The sequence below is a fragment of the Sciurus vulgaris genome (assembly GCF_902686455.1).
Source record: "Sciurus vulgaris genome assembly, chromosome: 16".
NCBI lineage: Eukaryota > Metazoa > Chordata > Mammalia > Rodentia > Sciuridae > Sciurus > Sciurus vulgaris.
The window spans coordinates 25566269-25581442 of record NC_136477.1 but is presented as its reverse complement, the minus strand read 5'-3'; the positions used below and the strand labels follow the sequence as shown (position 1 = coordinate 25581442).

Genomic DNA, 15174 nt, shown 5'->3' with positions numbered 1-15174 from the left:
CAAAGGGATGGCAAAGGTGACCTGAGCGGCTCTAATCATCCCTTCTGCTTGGGGCTAGTGCATCAAAAAGGAAAAAAACCTTGACCCTGGTTGGCAGGTCAGAGAGAGCAAGAAGACCCTTCCAGAACCACAAAGACCAAGTTGGGGAGAACAGAAGGCGGATCCCACAGGGAAAAGAAATGTGCTTCTGTCAGAAGAATTGGGGGTGGGGGAGAAATGGAACAACTGTCCCCCAATACCAGTGTAGACCCCCACAGCTGCAGAGGGTGCCAGCATGTCCTTGCTGTGGCCCTCTGCTCAGAGGGCAGCATGAGGAGAGAGGCAGTCTGAAACTTTGTTTCCTGCATTTTCTTGGTGCTTTTAAGGAGGTTATGATTTTAACGGACTAGATTTTCTTTCTTTTCTGCTATATTATTTTAAGTTCTGAAAATAACTCTTTGATCAAAATGACAGATGTTTTTTGTGGCAAATTGAAAGGCTATAGAAAAATAAACTGGAGCCAGTCCCTGTTCACACTGGGTGCCTAAAAGTAGCACGTGTGCGTGGTTGAGAGTTCCCGTTGTGTGTGTGTGTGTACTGATGACGGGGACTTGTACATGCTAACCAAGTGTTCTACGTCTCAGCTACACTCCCTGCCCTTTTTATTTTTATTTTGAGATAGGGTCTCCTTAAGTCACTGGTTCTGGCCTTGAATTCATGATCTTCTTGCCTCAGCCTCCCAAGTACCTGGGATTACAGGTGTGCACCACTGAGATCAGCTAAGAGCTTCCATTTTTTTAATCCCTACTCAAGTACTGGATCCCTGGGGCAAGGAACTAATCTCAATGTACACATCTATAAGGAAGGGACTCATCTTTATAGAGTCATTATAAGAAATTATTGAGCCCTTTTTTTTCATGCCAGGTACCTTAATGCTTCTGTTATGTTTTTGAGTTGTCAAAACAGCCTTATGAGGCCATCAGCCCTTGTCATTGATGGGGAACCTATGTGATGTTAACCTCCACATTGAAGTCCTAACCCTTCTCCAGTCAAATGTGCACTTTCCATTGAAAACTGCTTTTTATTTATGGCCCAAGACAAATCATCTTTGGACCAAATGCCCATTTGTTTGGGAAAAATGGAGAGGCCAAGAGACCTCTCTGTTGTCTATATAACCACTAAGCATCCTTTTCCGAATGCTGTATTATCCTGCTGTCTGAGTCACCCCACTCAAAACTGGACCTTCCGGTCAAAGAGTTCTAGTTCTTTTTTCTATGTTGAAGGATGGCCTTCTCTATTACCTTTATGCTATCATTCACTCCAGGAATTTGTCAAAATCTCTGATTCTGCCCTCACGCCCCATACTTCATTTATTTATAGGTTTCTTTCCCCTTCAGCATCTTCTCAAATTTCTGTGGGGTCTGGGAGGGAAGAGAGAACAGCTCAATGTGTGTCTGTTCCTCTGTCGAACTAAAAGCCCTTATATTTCATTTTGCTTTTCTGAATTTCCTAAAATGAGGGTTTGTTATTACATTCATAATAAGAAAAATAGCAACCAAATCTTTTCTGAAAATGGAAGGACTTTAGAAGTATGCTCTTACCTGCATAAAAGAGAAGAACCTTGCCTAAATGGTTTATACTAGTTGTTGCAGTGCTAACCAAGAAATAGTTTTCTCTCAGTGCTTCAGGTTGATTGAGGAAGAGCCTAGAGAATTTAGCTATTTCACTTGTGCTTTTTATTTTCCCAGGCTGGATTAAAAATTTTAATGCAATGAAAGGGTCAAATATAAAGTTACCATCAAATAGATGTGTCAGTTAGCTTTTCTGCTTAATGAACCAACCCAAAATTTAGTAGAATAGCAAGCATTTATTGGCTTGTTCTTGGGGTGGACTTGAATGGATGGGCTCACCTAGGGTCACTCATCTCAGACATCTCTAGTCAACTGGCAATTAATGGCCTCATTCACCTGTCTGGAGATTGTCTGGCTATTGGCTGGGACAAGAGGGATGATTGAACCAAGTGTCTGTCATCATATCTCTCAGCAGGCCAGCTTGGGCTTATTCACATAGCAATGGGTTACAGGATTCCCAGGAGCAGCAAAAGAATAATTCAACATCATTTTTGCTACTCTCCATGGTCAGAGCAAGTGATAAGGCCAACCTAGATACAAGGGGCTGAGAAATTCAAAATGCCAAACATGAACTCTGCTTCCTAAGGAAAGGGACTACACAGCATTGTAGCAATTTTGCCATTCACCATTTAGCAATTTTAATTTCCTGGTGTCTAATTCTGTGTTTCCCCAGACTTCTGAGGACTCAGTCTCTGGAATGGTTCTACAATAATGTGAAGAGCCGCTTCAAGCGCTTCGGCAGTGCCAAGGTCCTCAAAAACCTGTACAGGAAACACCGGCTGGAGAGCGGCGCTGGCTTGGACATTCTAGGTACCCTGGGTGCCTGCTGCTTGGGAGTGTTTGGTGGGGCTGATAGATTGGAAGAAGGCCTGGCTTGGAGTTCCTGGACACTGGGACACACTCACCTGAGACAGAGAAATTTGCTTAAATAGCAAGTGCTAGTGAGGAGCAGAAAGAAAGAGAAAGATACCAGAGAGTGTTAAATTCTGACTCTAGGGTCCAGCATCCCAACTGGGCTAGAGCTGACATGTTAGGAACTGGCAAGACCAAAATATTTCTGCAAACTATGGATATTTTAATTCTGGATCCCTGGAGATGAAAGATTCTTGCTCATCATTCCCTGATGACTAAAACAGTTGAAAGTCATTTTATTTGGTTTTGAGAAATGAGGTCTACATTCGGAGGCTATGCCCCTATCTCTCCTTTCTTCCTACCCCAAAAGTCTATTCTTACCAGGCCCGTGGAGTATGATGTAATGGGAAAATTACTAAAGTATCAGCATTCTCCTAGGAAAGCTGAAGGATGAATTTTTACCTGTGCTATTTTATACAATCACGACACCAAGTTAATTAGAATGAAAAATTATGTTTTTTAGACCTATTAGACCAACGCATAGAAAGAAACCATTGTCAGAATATGAACAGCATGTCTTCTTAAAAAGGCTGTTTTTTATATCTAGAGGCAGATTTTTTTCATCACTCTGCTGACACAGGTAAATGCTTTTTATCCATGAGAAACAGGGAAGGAAAAAAAAAAATCTCATCCATCTCATTTGTAGCTTTTTTGCCATCATTATTTTACATTGTTGTAGTCTCAATAAAGTCTTTGGTTGTGTCTTATCTAAAAATAGGCCAGCCACTTAGATAATGGGGGAAATGGGATGAAAGTATTAAACTCAGAGAATCATTAGGGCCTTTTGTGGTCGCTGTTAGAATCTCTGTCTTTCAAACTCCTCAGGAAGCCTGGAGCTGAGAGGAGCCAAGGGTTTCCATGTGTTATTTTTATCTTCTCTTTACTTATTTTTCTAAATTTTTTTCACTAGGCAAAAAAGAAAATTTTTAAGTAATGCTGTTAACAACTGTTTGTCAAAGAGATATTTGAAGAAGTTTCCAGAACAGAATAGATTCACACTCATTTATATCCCATCCTTTCTTTCCTCTCTTGTGCATCCTCTGGTCTGCTTTATGTACCCATTTATGACACCAGATTTAAATCTGTTAAGTGTTTTCTATGACTTCATGTTAATTAAGAGGAAAAGCAAATATGCATGAGGGGGCCCAGAAAAACAGAACACAATTCCGATTGTTTTCCCTTTCTCTCTAAGTTCCCACAGGCGCAGAAGGCAGACATGAATCCCATGTGGGCTAATGCAGGGATTTCAAAATACAAGTGGCATTTTGAAAGGAGAATCATTTGCTGGGAATAAGTATCTCCATGATTGAAGGAGATTAGGTGCTGGGCCCACTGCGATTCATCTCCTTTCATCTGCACCTCAATCAGTGCCCACCAGAGTACGTTCAGGTGATGGTTTGTACAGCTGCAGCTCCTGCAGACCGTGGTACTCGGGTGGAAGCTTCTTTATGTCTGTGTTCCCAAACCATGGCCCAATGTGCCTGGCACATCTGTGTTCTCAATATTGTACTCATCCAATCTTAGCACTTTATGCATGCAGAGACACTTCATGGAAATGTTAGAATCAGTTGCTTGAAAATGAGGGCTAGGACTGGGGATGGAGCTCCGTGGCAGAGCACATTCCCAGCATGCACAAGGCCTTGGGTTCGATCCCAATACTCGGGGGGGAAATGATGGGTATCACCATTCAAACTAAGATTTCCCTTTGATAAAAATGGGGACAAGCAGACAATAGACAATTTGTGAAGTGACAGCCATGATCATTAAACATAGCAATGTATTCTACAAGCCATGTAGGAAAGTTAGGGACTCGAGTTTAGAGAAGTCCTCCAGTACCTTAGAGGCTTCCTGGTTATGTGAGATGAATGGGGAGTCATTAGCACTAGCTTTACCTGTCACCCAACACCTCTTTAGGGTTGCCATCCTCAATCCTGACTATGCATTAGAATTACCTAGGCAGCTTTAAAAAGAAACTTCTAGTGCCCAGGATCATCTTCCACCCCCAGTCACTTCTGAATTTCCGGAGCTGAGACCCAATATACATATTTTGTAAAGTTCCCTGGGTTATTTTAAGGTACAGCCAAGATAGAACCTCAGCTAGAACTTCACAATAATTAGTTCAGCAGAGTTCTGAATAAGATGGTTCAACCTTCGCTTCCATTGAAGAGTACTTATTTTCAGAATTTTCATTGTCAGAATATAATATGCAAAACCCACAGAGCACAAGGCACAAACTATGCTCCAGGACACACAGAGTAAAACTCTTTTTGCTTATGACACATCTCCACTGCGTGGGCCAGTGTAGCTCGCCAGAAAGCCCTTCGTCCATTAAAAATGCATGCAGTCCACAGTATCTTATGGGCTGCCCATCACATGCACATCTTGTCCTGCCATCGGCCAACCCTCCACAGCTAGCTTTACTCCTGTTTTTGCAGCCTATATCAGATGACCAGGTTAGAGCCAAAAGGAGACCCATTCCTTTAGGACTGGCAATGTAGCTCACATTCATTACTTTAGTAACACTTATTGAACACCTACTATGTACCCTCCTGGTTGAAGTGTTGGGATAACAAGGTGAGCAAGATCCTGCCAGCTCAGAACCAATATTCTAGTAGAGAACTCAGATAAATAAGTAAACACATTTATAAGCGATACCCAGTAGTAATGAGTGCTTACTGATAGTCCCAACATGACATTTGTAGCAGTTAATCTAAAAAGAAGCACTACGTGAAAAGGTAAAAGTAGCCATTATTAATATACTTAATTATCAGACAATCAACAAATGCATTCTACTGTCATGTGCAACTAATTAGAACAAATTTTTAAAATTTAAAATATTTTTATTTAGTATTAGATAAATGAAATGGAAAAATAAACCTACTGTTATTTAGTACCACTCTTGATCTATTTTTGACATGATTCTTGCAAAGGTCTGTTGCATCTTTCATCTGGGATTTGATTGACAAATGTGATCTTTTGAGAAAATACCGAGCCACGTGATACCAGAGGTTCCTTCAACTCACAAGGAACAGCTGCTACTGTGTCAGTGCTTTGAGGAACAATTTGATGGCTTTCTGCACTTGGGAAAAAAAATCACATCATCCTAAATGACACCAACGCTACTACGTACGAATGTTTTCAGGTCTCTCTCCTTATCCTCTCAGCAGATGACCTCACCTTCTCTCTACCCCTGGCAATGGGGCACACTGGGCAGGACCGGCCTCATTTTGTCCTTCTAAACTCCCACCTCCCCATACCCAATGGGCTGGTTCTCACAGACTAGATCCATCTTTTCTGCTGAATATTTTCACTATACTCTTAACCACCCCATCAGAGTACTTAACATATCTACCACTCCCTGCTTATTTATGCAAGTCTTGGACTACACTGTATTCTCAGGTTTGTGGGGGCAGGGAGGGTTTCCACCTTAGCTCGCCAGTTATCCCTAATGCCCCTAGCTTAAGCCCAGACACCTAGTAGGTACCTGTGGATTATTTGCAAGATGCATGAATGAATGCTGAATGAGGAGGTTATGCCAAAAGAACCATTCTCACTCAAATGGGTAGACTTGGAACTGCAGAAATAGCTTATCCTAAAACTTCATTTTCTAAGTAAGGAAACCAAGACCCAGGAAGACAAAGTTCCTTTCTCGGGTCACAGAGCTAGAATAAGTGGACTTTGGACATTTGAAATCCTGGTCATAAAAAACAAATATACAGAGTGACCTATGGTCAGGCTGAGTTATGATGACAGGCTACACACTAACAGTTGATTTCATAAGGACAGCAGCCACCTAGCAAACCCACTACCAATATCCACAGCAAATACCTTCAGTGTTTCCCCATGGTTGCCTCTGTGACAGACTGTTTGACCAGGGATCAATGGCATTTGCCCCTTTTGGTGCTAAGGTATGTAGGTTCATATTCATTTTCTTCGATTTTGTCTGTGTCTTCAACCAGCATCCAATTCGGTGTATTTTTTTTTTAAATTTTTGGAGTCACCTGACATCTGGTTGCTATCTTGGGCTCTGAGGTACAGTGATTAAAAAAAGAAAAGCCATTATCCTCTCCTCCAGAGATCTCAGCTGATGAGTTATTATGGGAGCACAGGTTAGCAATCCTTAACCTAAAAAAGGGCTTTAAAAAGGTCTTAGCCAATTGCTCTTCCCAGACTGGAACCAAGACCAGGGTTATGTGTTCACTTGAGAGAAGTGGCAGCAGGCCTTAGGAGACCAAATGCCAGGCTTTCCTGGCATCATTGTGGGTTTGCGTCATACGGATTCTTTTCTGCAGAAGAGAATGACGACTATTAAATCTTTAGCTAAAGGCCCCTGTTTGGATGGGTGTCATGGCCTCCCAATAACGATGTGTGGAATGTCTCATCACACATCAGAGAGTATAACTGATACTCCTATTTTTCTGGTAAGGAAGTCACATGTCAGAGGAGAGAAGATATTTGCTCAAAGTCACCCAACTAGTAATTTTCATGTCCAGAAGCTGACCTTACATCTCTCAGACTTCACTTTATGATTCTGCCTATGACTCCATATTGCCTCAAAGGAATCTTAGTCTGTTTTCTGTTGCTCTATCAGAATACCTGAGACTGGTTAATGTATAAACAACAGGAGTCTGTTTGGCTCACAGTTCTGGAGGCTGGGAAGTCCAAGAACATGTCATCCATGGCAGAAGGCAGAAGAGCAGGAGATCACATGTGAAAGGCCAAGAGAGCAAGAGGAGGACTCTCTTATAACAATCCTACTTGCAATGACTAACCCACTCCTACTAATAGCATTAATCCACCCATGAGGGTGGAGCCCTGGGGACCTAATCATCTCTCACTAGGTCCCACCTCCGTACACCGTTGCATTGGGGCTTAAAGTTTAACATGAGTTTTGGAGTAAATAAATATTCAAACTTTCAAGCATTCAGACCATAGCAAAAGGTATTAGAAGAAAGTTGGGGCGGGGGGGGGGGGGGGGGGACCAGAAATCAGTGTAAGAAGAAAAAAAAAAATAGGTCAAAGATTAGAGCATTACCGTGGGACCCAGTGACTCCCTCAATTTATTTGCAAGGCTGACAATCAAAAGTGTGTCGTGGTTAGCTGCAAATCCATGGGCTCAGTACTCATCGATTGCCAAAGGCTAATCATTTTCCCTCTCTCTCTCTCTCTCTCTTTCCTCTCTCCCCTCCAGGAGGAGGCTTTTTTGAGTCCAACCTGGAGAATGAAGGCAGCATTTCAGGCAGTGACTCAACATTTTATAGGCAGTCAGAAGGTAAGGTTGCTTAAGAGATTACAGCTCCTGGGAAGTTGGAGGAATAGAGACACCGTCCTACGGTCAGGGTCTCCCAGTTGTATCCACACCCCTGGTGCAACCATTTATTGCTATGTGTTAGTCTCTGTGGGTCTTCTTATTGCCATTTGGATGAATCCATCATCAAAATAGGTGAGTATATCCCAAGCATGGCCTCGAGAGCTGCATTCACCACCAGACCATTTGATATTTTACAATCCACTTGTTAGTGTTCTGGAGTTGGAACGTAATAATCCATTCTCTTGTGCATCTCATATTAAAATAATCCTTTAAAGAAAGTATGACTTACTGATTACTTTCTACTTGTTGGTACCAAGGTAATTGTTCCCTTGAGCAATGGTTAAAGCAAAACAAACTTCTAATAGAATAAGACCCTCTTCATCACATCACCTCCTCTCTAAAGTACTGGATATTGATAACCAGTGCCTCCTGAATCATCCCCCTCCCGTGGGGGGGCCCACAGCTCTTTTGTACCATCTCTGTTCTTTCTTTGGGTACTATATGGTTAATTTCATGTGTCCACTCAACGAAAGAGATCTCGGATAGCCTGTAAGATATAATTCCTGGGTGTGTCTGTGAGGGTGTTTTCAGAGGAGATTAGCTTTTGAATCAGTAGATGGAGTTAAGCTCCACTTAGAGGAATAAAAGTTTATTTTGGTTTCAGAGGTTTAGACCATCTCTTCCAGTTCCATTGCTTTGGGCCCAAAGTGAGGCAGAGCATCATGGCTGAAGGACTGGATGGAATAAAGTGGCTCAGCTCAAGGCATGGTCAGAAAGTAGAGAGAAGGAAGGAGGAAGGGGTATCAGGAAGATGAACCTTTCCAGGGCAGGGCACAACCCCAGCGACCCACCTCCTCCAACCATTCCTCACTGTCTACAGTTACCATCCAGTCAGCCCATTCAAAACAGAAGGAACTGATCATGTTATAGCTCTCACAACCCAGTCATTTCCCCTCCAAGTACTCCTGCATTAACACAGGAGTTTTTGGGGGACACCTCATATCCAGAATATAACAGTCCTAGATAGAACAAGATGGTGGAAGAAGGACGAATTCACTCGCTCTTCTGGAGCTGAGGCATTCATGTCCTCCTGCCCTCAGACATAAGAGCTCCCGGTTCTTGAGCCTTCAGACTTCAGGGCTTAGCCTAATGACTCCCACACTTCTTAGGCCTTCAGACTTAGACTGAACCACACCACCTGCTTTCCTGGAACTTCAACTTGCACAGGGCACATCATGGAACTTGGCCATCACCATAATCATGTGAGCTAGTTCCCATAAGAAATGGATAGATGGATGGATGGATGGATGGATAGATAAATAGAAAGAAAGAAAGAAAGAAAGAAAGAAAGAAAGAAAGAAAGAAAGAAAGGAAGGAAGGAAGGAAGGAAGGAAGGAAGGAAGGAAGGAAGGGAGGAAGGAAGAGGAAGGAAGGAAGGAAGGAAGGAAGGAAGGAAGGGAGGGAGGGAGGAAGGAAGGAAGGAAGGAAGGAAGGAAGGAAGGAAGGAAGGAAGGAAGGAAGGAAGGAGGGAGGGAGGAAGGAAGGAAGGGAGGGAGGGAGGAAGAATCTTCCCTGAAAATTCTCATGAAGACCACCCTTGGTCATCCTTACACTGCCAGTAGCATCCCCAAGGGCTACCACACTCTGTCATATGGTTTCAACTCACTTCTATTTGCTGCTGAGCCTGAAATGGCCAGCCTTAGTTTCAGCCACAGTTCTAGACTCTCATCTAATGCTTAGTTAGGACCCAAGGATCCTGTAGGATTCTTAACTTCAGCATATCCTAATCAGGCCCCACAGCCCCTTAGATCCACCAGCAGAGTCATCTTTTCCTCAGTTTCTTATCCCACTTCCACCCATTCCCCATTGCCTGCCACCTCTCTTTCCAATCTTAGCCTTTTCTTTCTGAGGCTCACGGCCTGAGCACCTCCCTGCCTGAAACTCTCCTATTAATACTGATTTCAGTGACCATTGCGTCAGACAGGGTTCTCCAGAAAAACAGAACCAATGGGATCCATATAGGTATGTGTATATACACACACACACACAAAGAGATTCATTTTAGGGAGTTGACTCATGCAGTCATTGGGGCCTGGCAAACCTGAAATCTAGAAGGTGGGCCAGCAGGCTGAAAACCCAGGCCGGAGTATATGATGCAGTCCTTACACAGAATTTTGTCTCTGGAAAACATCTATATTTGCTCTTGGACCTTTCAGCTGATTGAATGAGGCTAACCCACATTGCTGAGGGTAATCTACTTTACATGAAGTCAATTGATTGTAGATATTAATCACATCTACAAAATACCTTCAGAGAAACACATAGGTCAGTGCTTGATTAAATAACTCAATACTATGACCTAGCCACATAACTCATACAACCAACCATCCCGTCATTTAACAAACCTTCTTCCACATCCCCACCAGTTTTTCTCTCTGAAAAAAACCAGCCTAAGCCTTCACTTTATAGCGAGTTTTCCACATCGGTCTTATCCCAGAATCATAAATATGGCATTCAAAGCCTTTCCAATTATGGTTCCAGCTGTTTGCTTTCCAGGGATCTATAGGACTTGGTAACTCCCTATCAATTGGGTGCCTGGTCACCCTATAGCTTAGAAAGCACATGAGCATGTGGACTCAGATTGTCCATCAGCGCATCATTGGGGATACCCCAGAGCCTCGCACAGGGGGAACAGGGGAGATAGGTACTCAGGAAAAGTTTTTTCAGTGACAGTGTGGACCTCTTCCTGGGTATCATGATGAAGAAACACAGGAGATATAGGGTCTATCTCCAGGAAGGACTTAGTGTGATTACAACTTAGATTTTATTGGTTTTGATTATTGAAACACTGAGAAAACTCTGTGTTCTCTCAGTCAGGACCACCACAGTATGCAGAGCCCCGGACTGGGCTGCCCAGCAGCTCCATCACGTCTGTCATGGCGGGCCTGTACTTGCCAGCTGGCTAAATCACTTTGACCCGGACTAACTGTGTTATTTTTAGACTTTATTATGTTTGCCAAATGCCAGTTTCTGTCCATATTTGTGTCTGTAGGAGTCTAAGAAGCTTGAATGTTTTTTTAATTGAGCGAGTGATTAATTAATGAATTAATGTGTTTACCCCCTGTCTTGTTCCACAAGGAGTTTTCAGCAGCTTTCAGGAGATTTGCATGTGTTAAATAATACATGACTAGGAGATTATAAATGGAAATAAGAGGTTGAAATTGGGGAAAAGAAACTTAGGCACCCAGCCCTCTCAGACCCACATTCCTGTGCCTGATATAACTTGGGCTTCCGAGGAAAACTAATGGAAGGACAATAGAAATTCCCACAGATACCAGGCAATACTAGTACCTCCAGGGAAGCAGAACTCTTCCCAGCACTTAGCTCCAAGAAGAATTTTGTCACCTGGGGAAGTCCTTTGGTTTAGACATACTTCTTCACTTTCATTGCCATATACAAAAACCATGTGTGTTCACTAAAAATACAATTGCACTATTTTTAAAAGTAATTTTAGCTTGTATTCACTTTGCTTTTGTAGTTAAAACTGCAAGCTTTTGAGACATAGTACTTAATTCAAATCTTAGCTCTTTTATTGTCTTATGGTCTCATCTCAGGCAGGTTATTTAACCTCCCTGTGCTTCAAATTTACCATCTATATGATGGTCTCTACATAGTACCTACTCACTGGCTTTTGTAAGGATTAAGTGTGGTTACACATGTGGCCTGGGGCCTGGCATCTGGTTAGCCAGTGTTGTTGTTAGTGATGTTGTTTTGGAGTCTAAAAAAAATTCTCCCATGAGTTTTGTGTTTGCATTATTGAACCATTAGCACAGCCCTTAGGACATATGATAACTTCTGTCCCTGTCATCACAATGATCCAGTATGTGCAGAGGACAGAGGAGCAAAATAACATAATTAAGAAGAGAGGTAGGGACTGAGGATATAGCTCAGTTGGTAGAGTGCTTGCCTTGCAAGCACAAGACCCTGGGTTCAATCCCCTGCACCAGAAGAGAGTTAGTAGTACTCAAAGACTCAGGACACACCTGTTGTGTCTGGGGTGTGAGATCTGAATGAACAATGGGAGTCAGAAGTGAGGCAGGCAGGAAGGACAAGGGACTCCTGGGCCCCTGAAAACAGTTTGGAGCTCGTTCTGGTGCCACAAAGGCTTAAAGCAGAAGCTGAATGTGAATTTGTCATGTGACTTGCCATTCCCTTTTAGAAAGTGCTCCCTGTTCTGCTCCATATCCAGGACACAGCATGATGGACACCTTGGCAGTTGCCCTACGAGTAGCAGAAGAGGCCATTGAAGAAGCCATTTCCAAGGCCGAAGCCCATGGGGACAGCCTGGTAGGGCTTCCCTGTTCCCTGGTGGGAGGTTGGGGTGAGGGTCCTTGTTGCCAGTAGTGCAGGTAAGTTGGGAGGTTAGTAACATAACAGCTTTTACTAGAGCAGTGTCTGACCCCCTCTGCACGTGTAGTCAGGGCTCTCCCAGATAGTGACCCCTTGGTCCCTCAATTCCCTTCCCCTGCAGGACAAGCAGAATGAGGCCAGTTACCTGCGGGACCACAAGGAGGAGCTAACTGAGGAGCTGGCCACCACAATACTGCAGAAGGTAGGTGTACCCTGGCAATCCAGATGGCTGCAGCCTCCCATGCAGGCAGCATCAGAGACCTGGGGAGCTGAAGAGCAAGCATGGGGCCATGACAGTAGCACAGGAGAGCAAGGAGCATGCAGTGGCTCTTAACCAGCCCTGACCACTGCTACTCACTAACATACCATCCAAGTCCCAAGGTCAAGATCAAGGCCAAAGACTGAGACGTATATTCTCCCTGTACTGAGAGGGACTGCAAAACTCATGACAAAGGGCTGGTCCCCACCATGCAGGAGAGGGCATGCCTTGATTCGACCCAGGTCTGTCCCTGGGCATGCTCCTCAGGTCTTTGTTCTCTGACTCTCAGAACCTTTCTTTCATCATCCTCTCTAATCTAAAAGGACATCAAAGAATATGCTGACGTTGGTGTCTGGACAGTTTTCTTGACTGCTTCCTGCCTATAGAAGTTGAGAGCCCAGGGACCTTTGTACAGATGGCCCCACTCAATCCTACGGGCTGTGCCAGCATACTGCTGGTGCAAATTGGCTGGAGCTAAAGCTGCCCCACCTGATGTTGGTGTCTGCCCCAACCTTAGGGCTTCCAAATGCTTCCTAAAGTCAGGATTTTCATCCAGAGACACTGGTTACCTCTGAAGCCATTAGCTAAAATAAAGTTCTTCTCTAAGCTGTTCTTTATTTTTAATTCATTTTTATTGTAAACAAATGGGATACATACTGTTTCTCTGTTTGTACATGAAGTAGAAGCATACCGTTTGTGTAATTCTACATTTGCCTAGGGTAATAGTTTTTGATTCATTGTTATTTTTTTTCTCCCCCCTCCCCTCCCACCACTCTTTTCCCTCTATAGAGTCCCCCCTTCCTCCATTCTTGCCCCCCTCCCACCCCTATATGTGTCATCATCCACTTTATCAGGGAGATCATTCATCCTTTGGTTTTTTGAGATTGGCTTATCTCACTTAGCATGATATTCTCCAACTGCAACCATTTGCCTGCAAATGCCATAATTTTATTATTCTTTATGGCTGAGTAATATTCCATGGTATGTATGTATGTATATGTATATATATATATATATATGTATATATGTATATATATACCACAGTTTCTTTATCCATTCATCAATTGAGGGGCATCTAGGTTGGTTCCACAATCTGGCTATGGTGAATTGAGCAGCAATGAACATTGATGTGGCTGTATCTCTGTAGTATGCTGATTTTAAGCCCTTTGGGTATAGGCTGAGAAGTGGGATAGCTGAGTCAAATAGTGGTTCCATTCCAAGTTTTCTAAGGAATCTCCACATTGCTTTCCAGAGTGGCTGCACTAATTTGCAGCCCCACCATCTAAGCTGTTTTTGTCATGTCTTTTGGTCCCAGTGACAGTGCAACCACTTATAAACCATGTGGCCTTAACTGAAAATTTAGTCTCTCTGAGCCTGTTTCCTCATCTATAAAATGGGGAGAATTTTAGTGCATACCTCTTTTAGTTACCTTGAGGATTAAATAAGGTAAAGGCATTTATGGTATCTGACACAGTTTGACGTGGTAAACACTTAAAGAGAATCTGCTAACATCATAAAAGGGTGATAGTCAGTGTAAGTCTATGGATGTATCTCATGATTGTATCTCATAACCAACTTGGAGAGAAAACATTCAATGTGGGGGAGGGAAATTCCAGAAAGTTCAGAAAGCAAAGCCTGAACTTGCCATGCACTGGTCTGAGTCCACATGAATGAAGACATGCTCAAGCACACCTGCTGCCACCTCCTGCCATGTCCCAGGGCCTTTGTCCCTCTCCAGCACTCATTGGAGCATCATCCCTAGTATCTCACTCATCTACCATGTGGCCAGAGCTCAGATGGTCACATCTGTACTGAACATGCACAGGCCTTTTCCTTCTTATCCATCACTCGATGAGACAGCATAGCAACTATTCACATAGCATTTATATTGGATTAGGTATTATAATTCATCTTCAGATGCTTTAAAGTACACAGGAAGATGTATATAGAGTATATGCAAATATCGTGTCATTTTTTTTATAAGAGACTGCATGGTTTTGGTATCTGCGGGAGAGGGAGGTTCCTGGAACAAATTCTCTGTGGAGACAGAGAGACAATTATATTTATAAACTCTAAAGAGCTGCAGAACATTCAAGGGTTGTATTAGTGAGCTTCTTGTTACTGTGACCAAATTACCTGACATAAACAACTTAAAGGAGGAAGGTTTTATTTTGGCTCACGGTTTCAGAGGTTTCAGACCATGATCAGCTGACTCCAAGGAAACTGATGGTGGAGGAAAGCGTCTCAGTTCATGGCAACTGGGAAACAGAGAGATAGAGGAAGCAGGCAGGGACCAAAAAACATCTAGGACATGCCCCAATGACTGACTTCCCCCAACTACCCTTCCTACAGTTTCTACCACCTCCTAACAATGAGATCAAACTATTAATCCATCAGAGAATTAATTCACTGATGAGCTCAGAGCCCTCCTGATTCAATCACTTCCCCAAAACCCCACCTCTGAACACGGCTGCACTGAGGACTAAGCCTTTAACACACGAGCCTTCAGGGAACATTCCAGATCCAAACCACAGCAAGGCTACATGTGCTGTTTTATCATAAGGCAGATCTGAACCAAGTTGATGTTCTATTGAAAATAAATTAAGTGGCTGAAAAAAAACATCCCAGAGGTAGTCCCAGGTTTCTGGAACCTTCTCCAATAACTGTCCTCA

General features: G+C 43.1%; 1 protein-coding gene across 5 annotated transcripts in view; it reads left to right on the top strand.

The window, feature by feature from the left end:
* Positions 1 to 15174, top strand: part of MYRIP (myosin VIIA and Rab interacting protein) — a 335723-nt gene that overhangs the window by 248064 nt on the left and 72485 nt on the right. For all 5 annotated transcript variants that reach the window (XM_079114758.1, XM_079114756.1, XM_079114757.1 and 2 more), the window contains 4 exons: positions 2284 to 2420; positions 7714 to 7794; positions 12083 to 12180; positions 12365 to 12445. In XM_079114758.1, coding sequence (XP_078970884.1) covers positions 2284 to 2420; positions 7714 to 7794; positions 12083 to 12180; positions 12365 to 12445 — 397 coding nt within the window. The remainder of the gene's footprint in view (positions 1 to 2283; positions 2421 to 7713; positions 7795 to 12082; positions 12181 to 12364; positions 12446 to 15174) is intronic.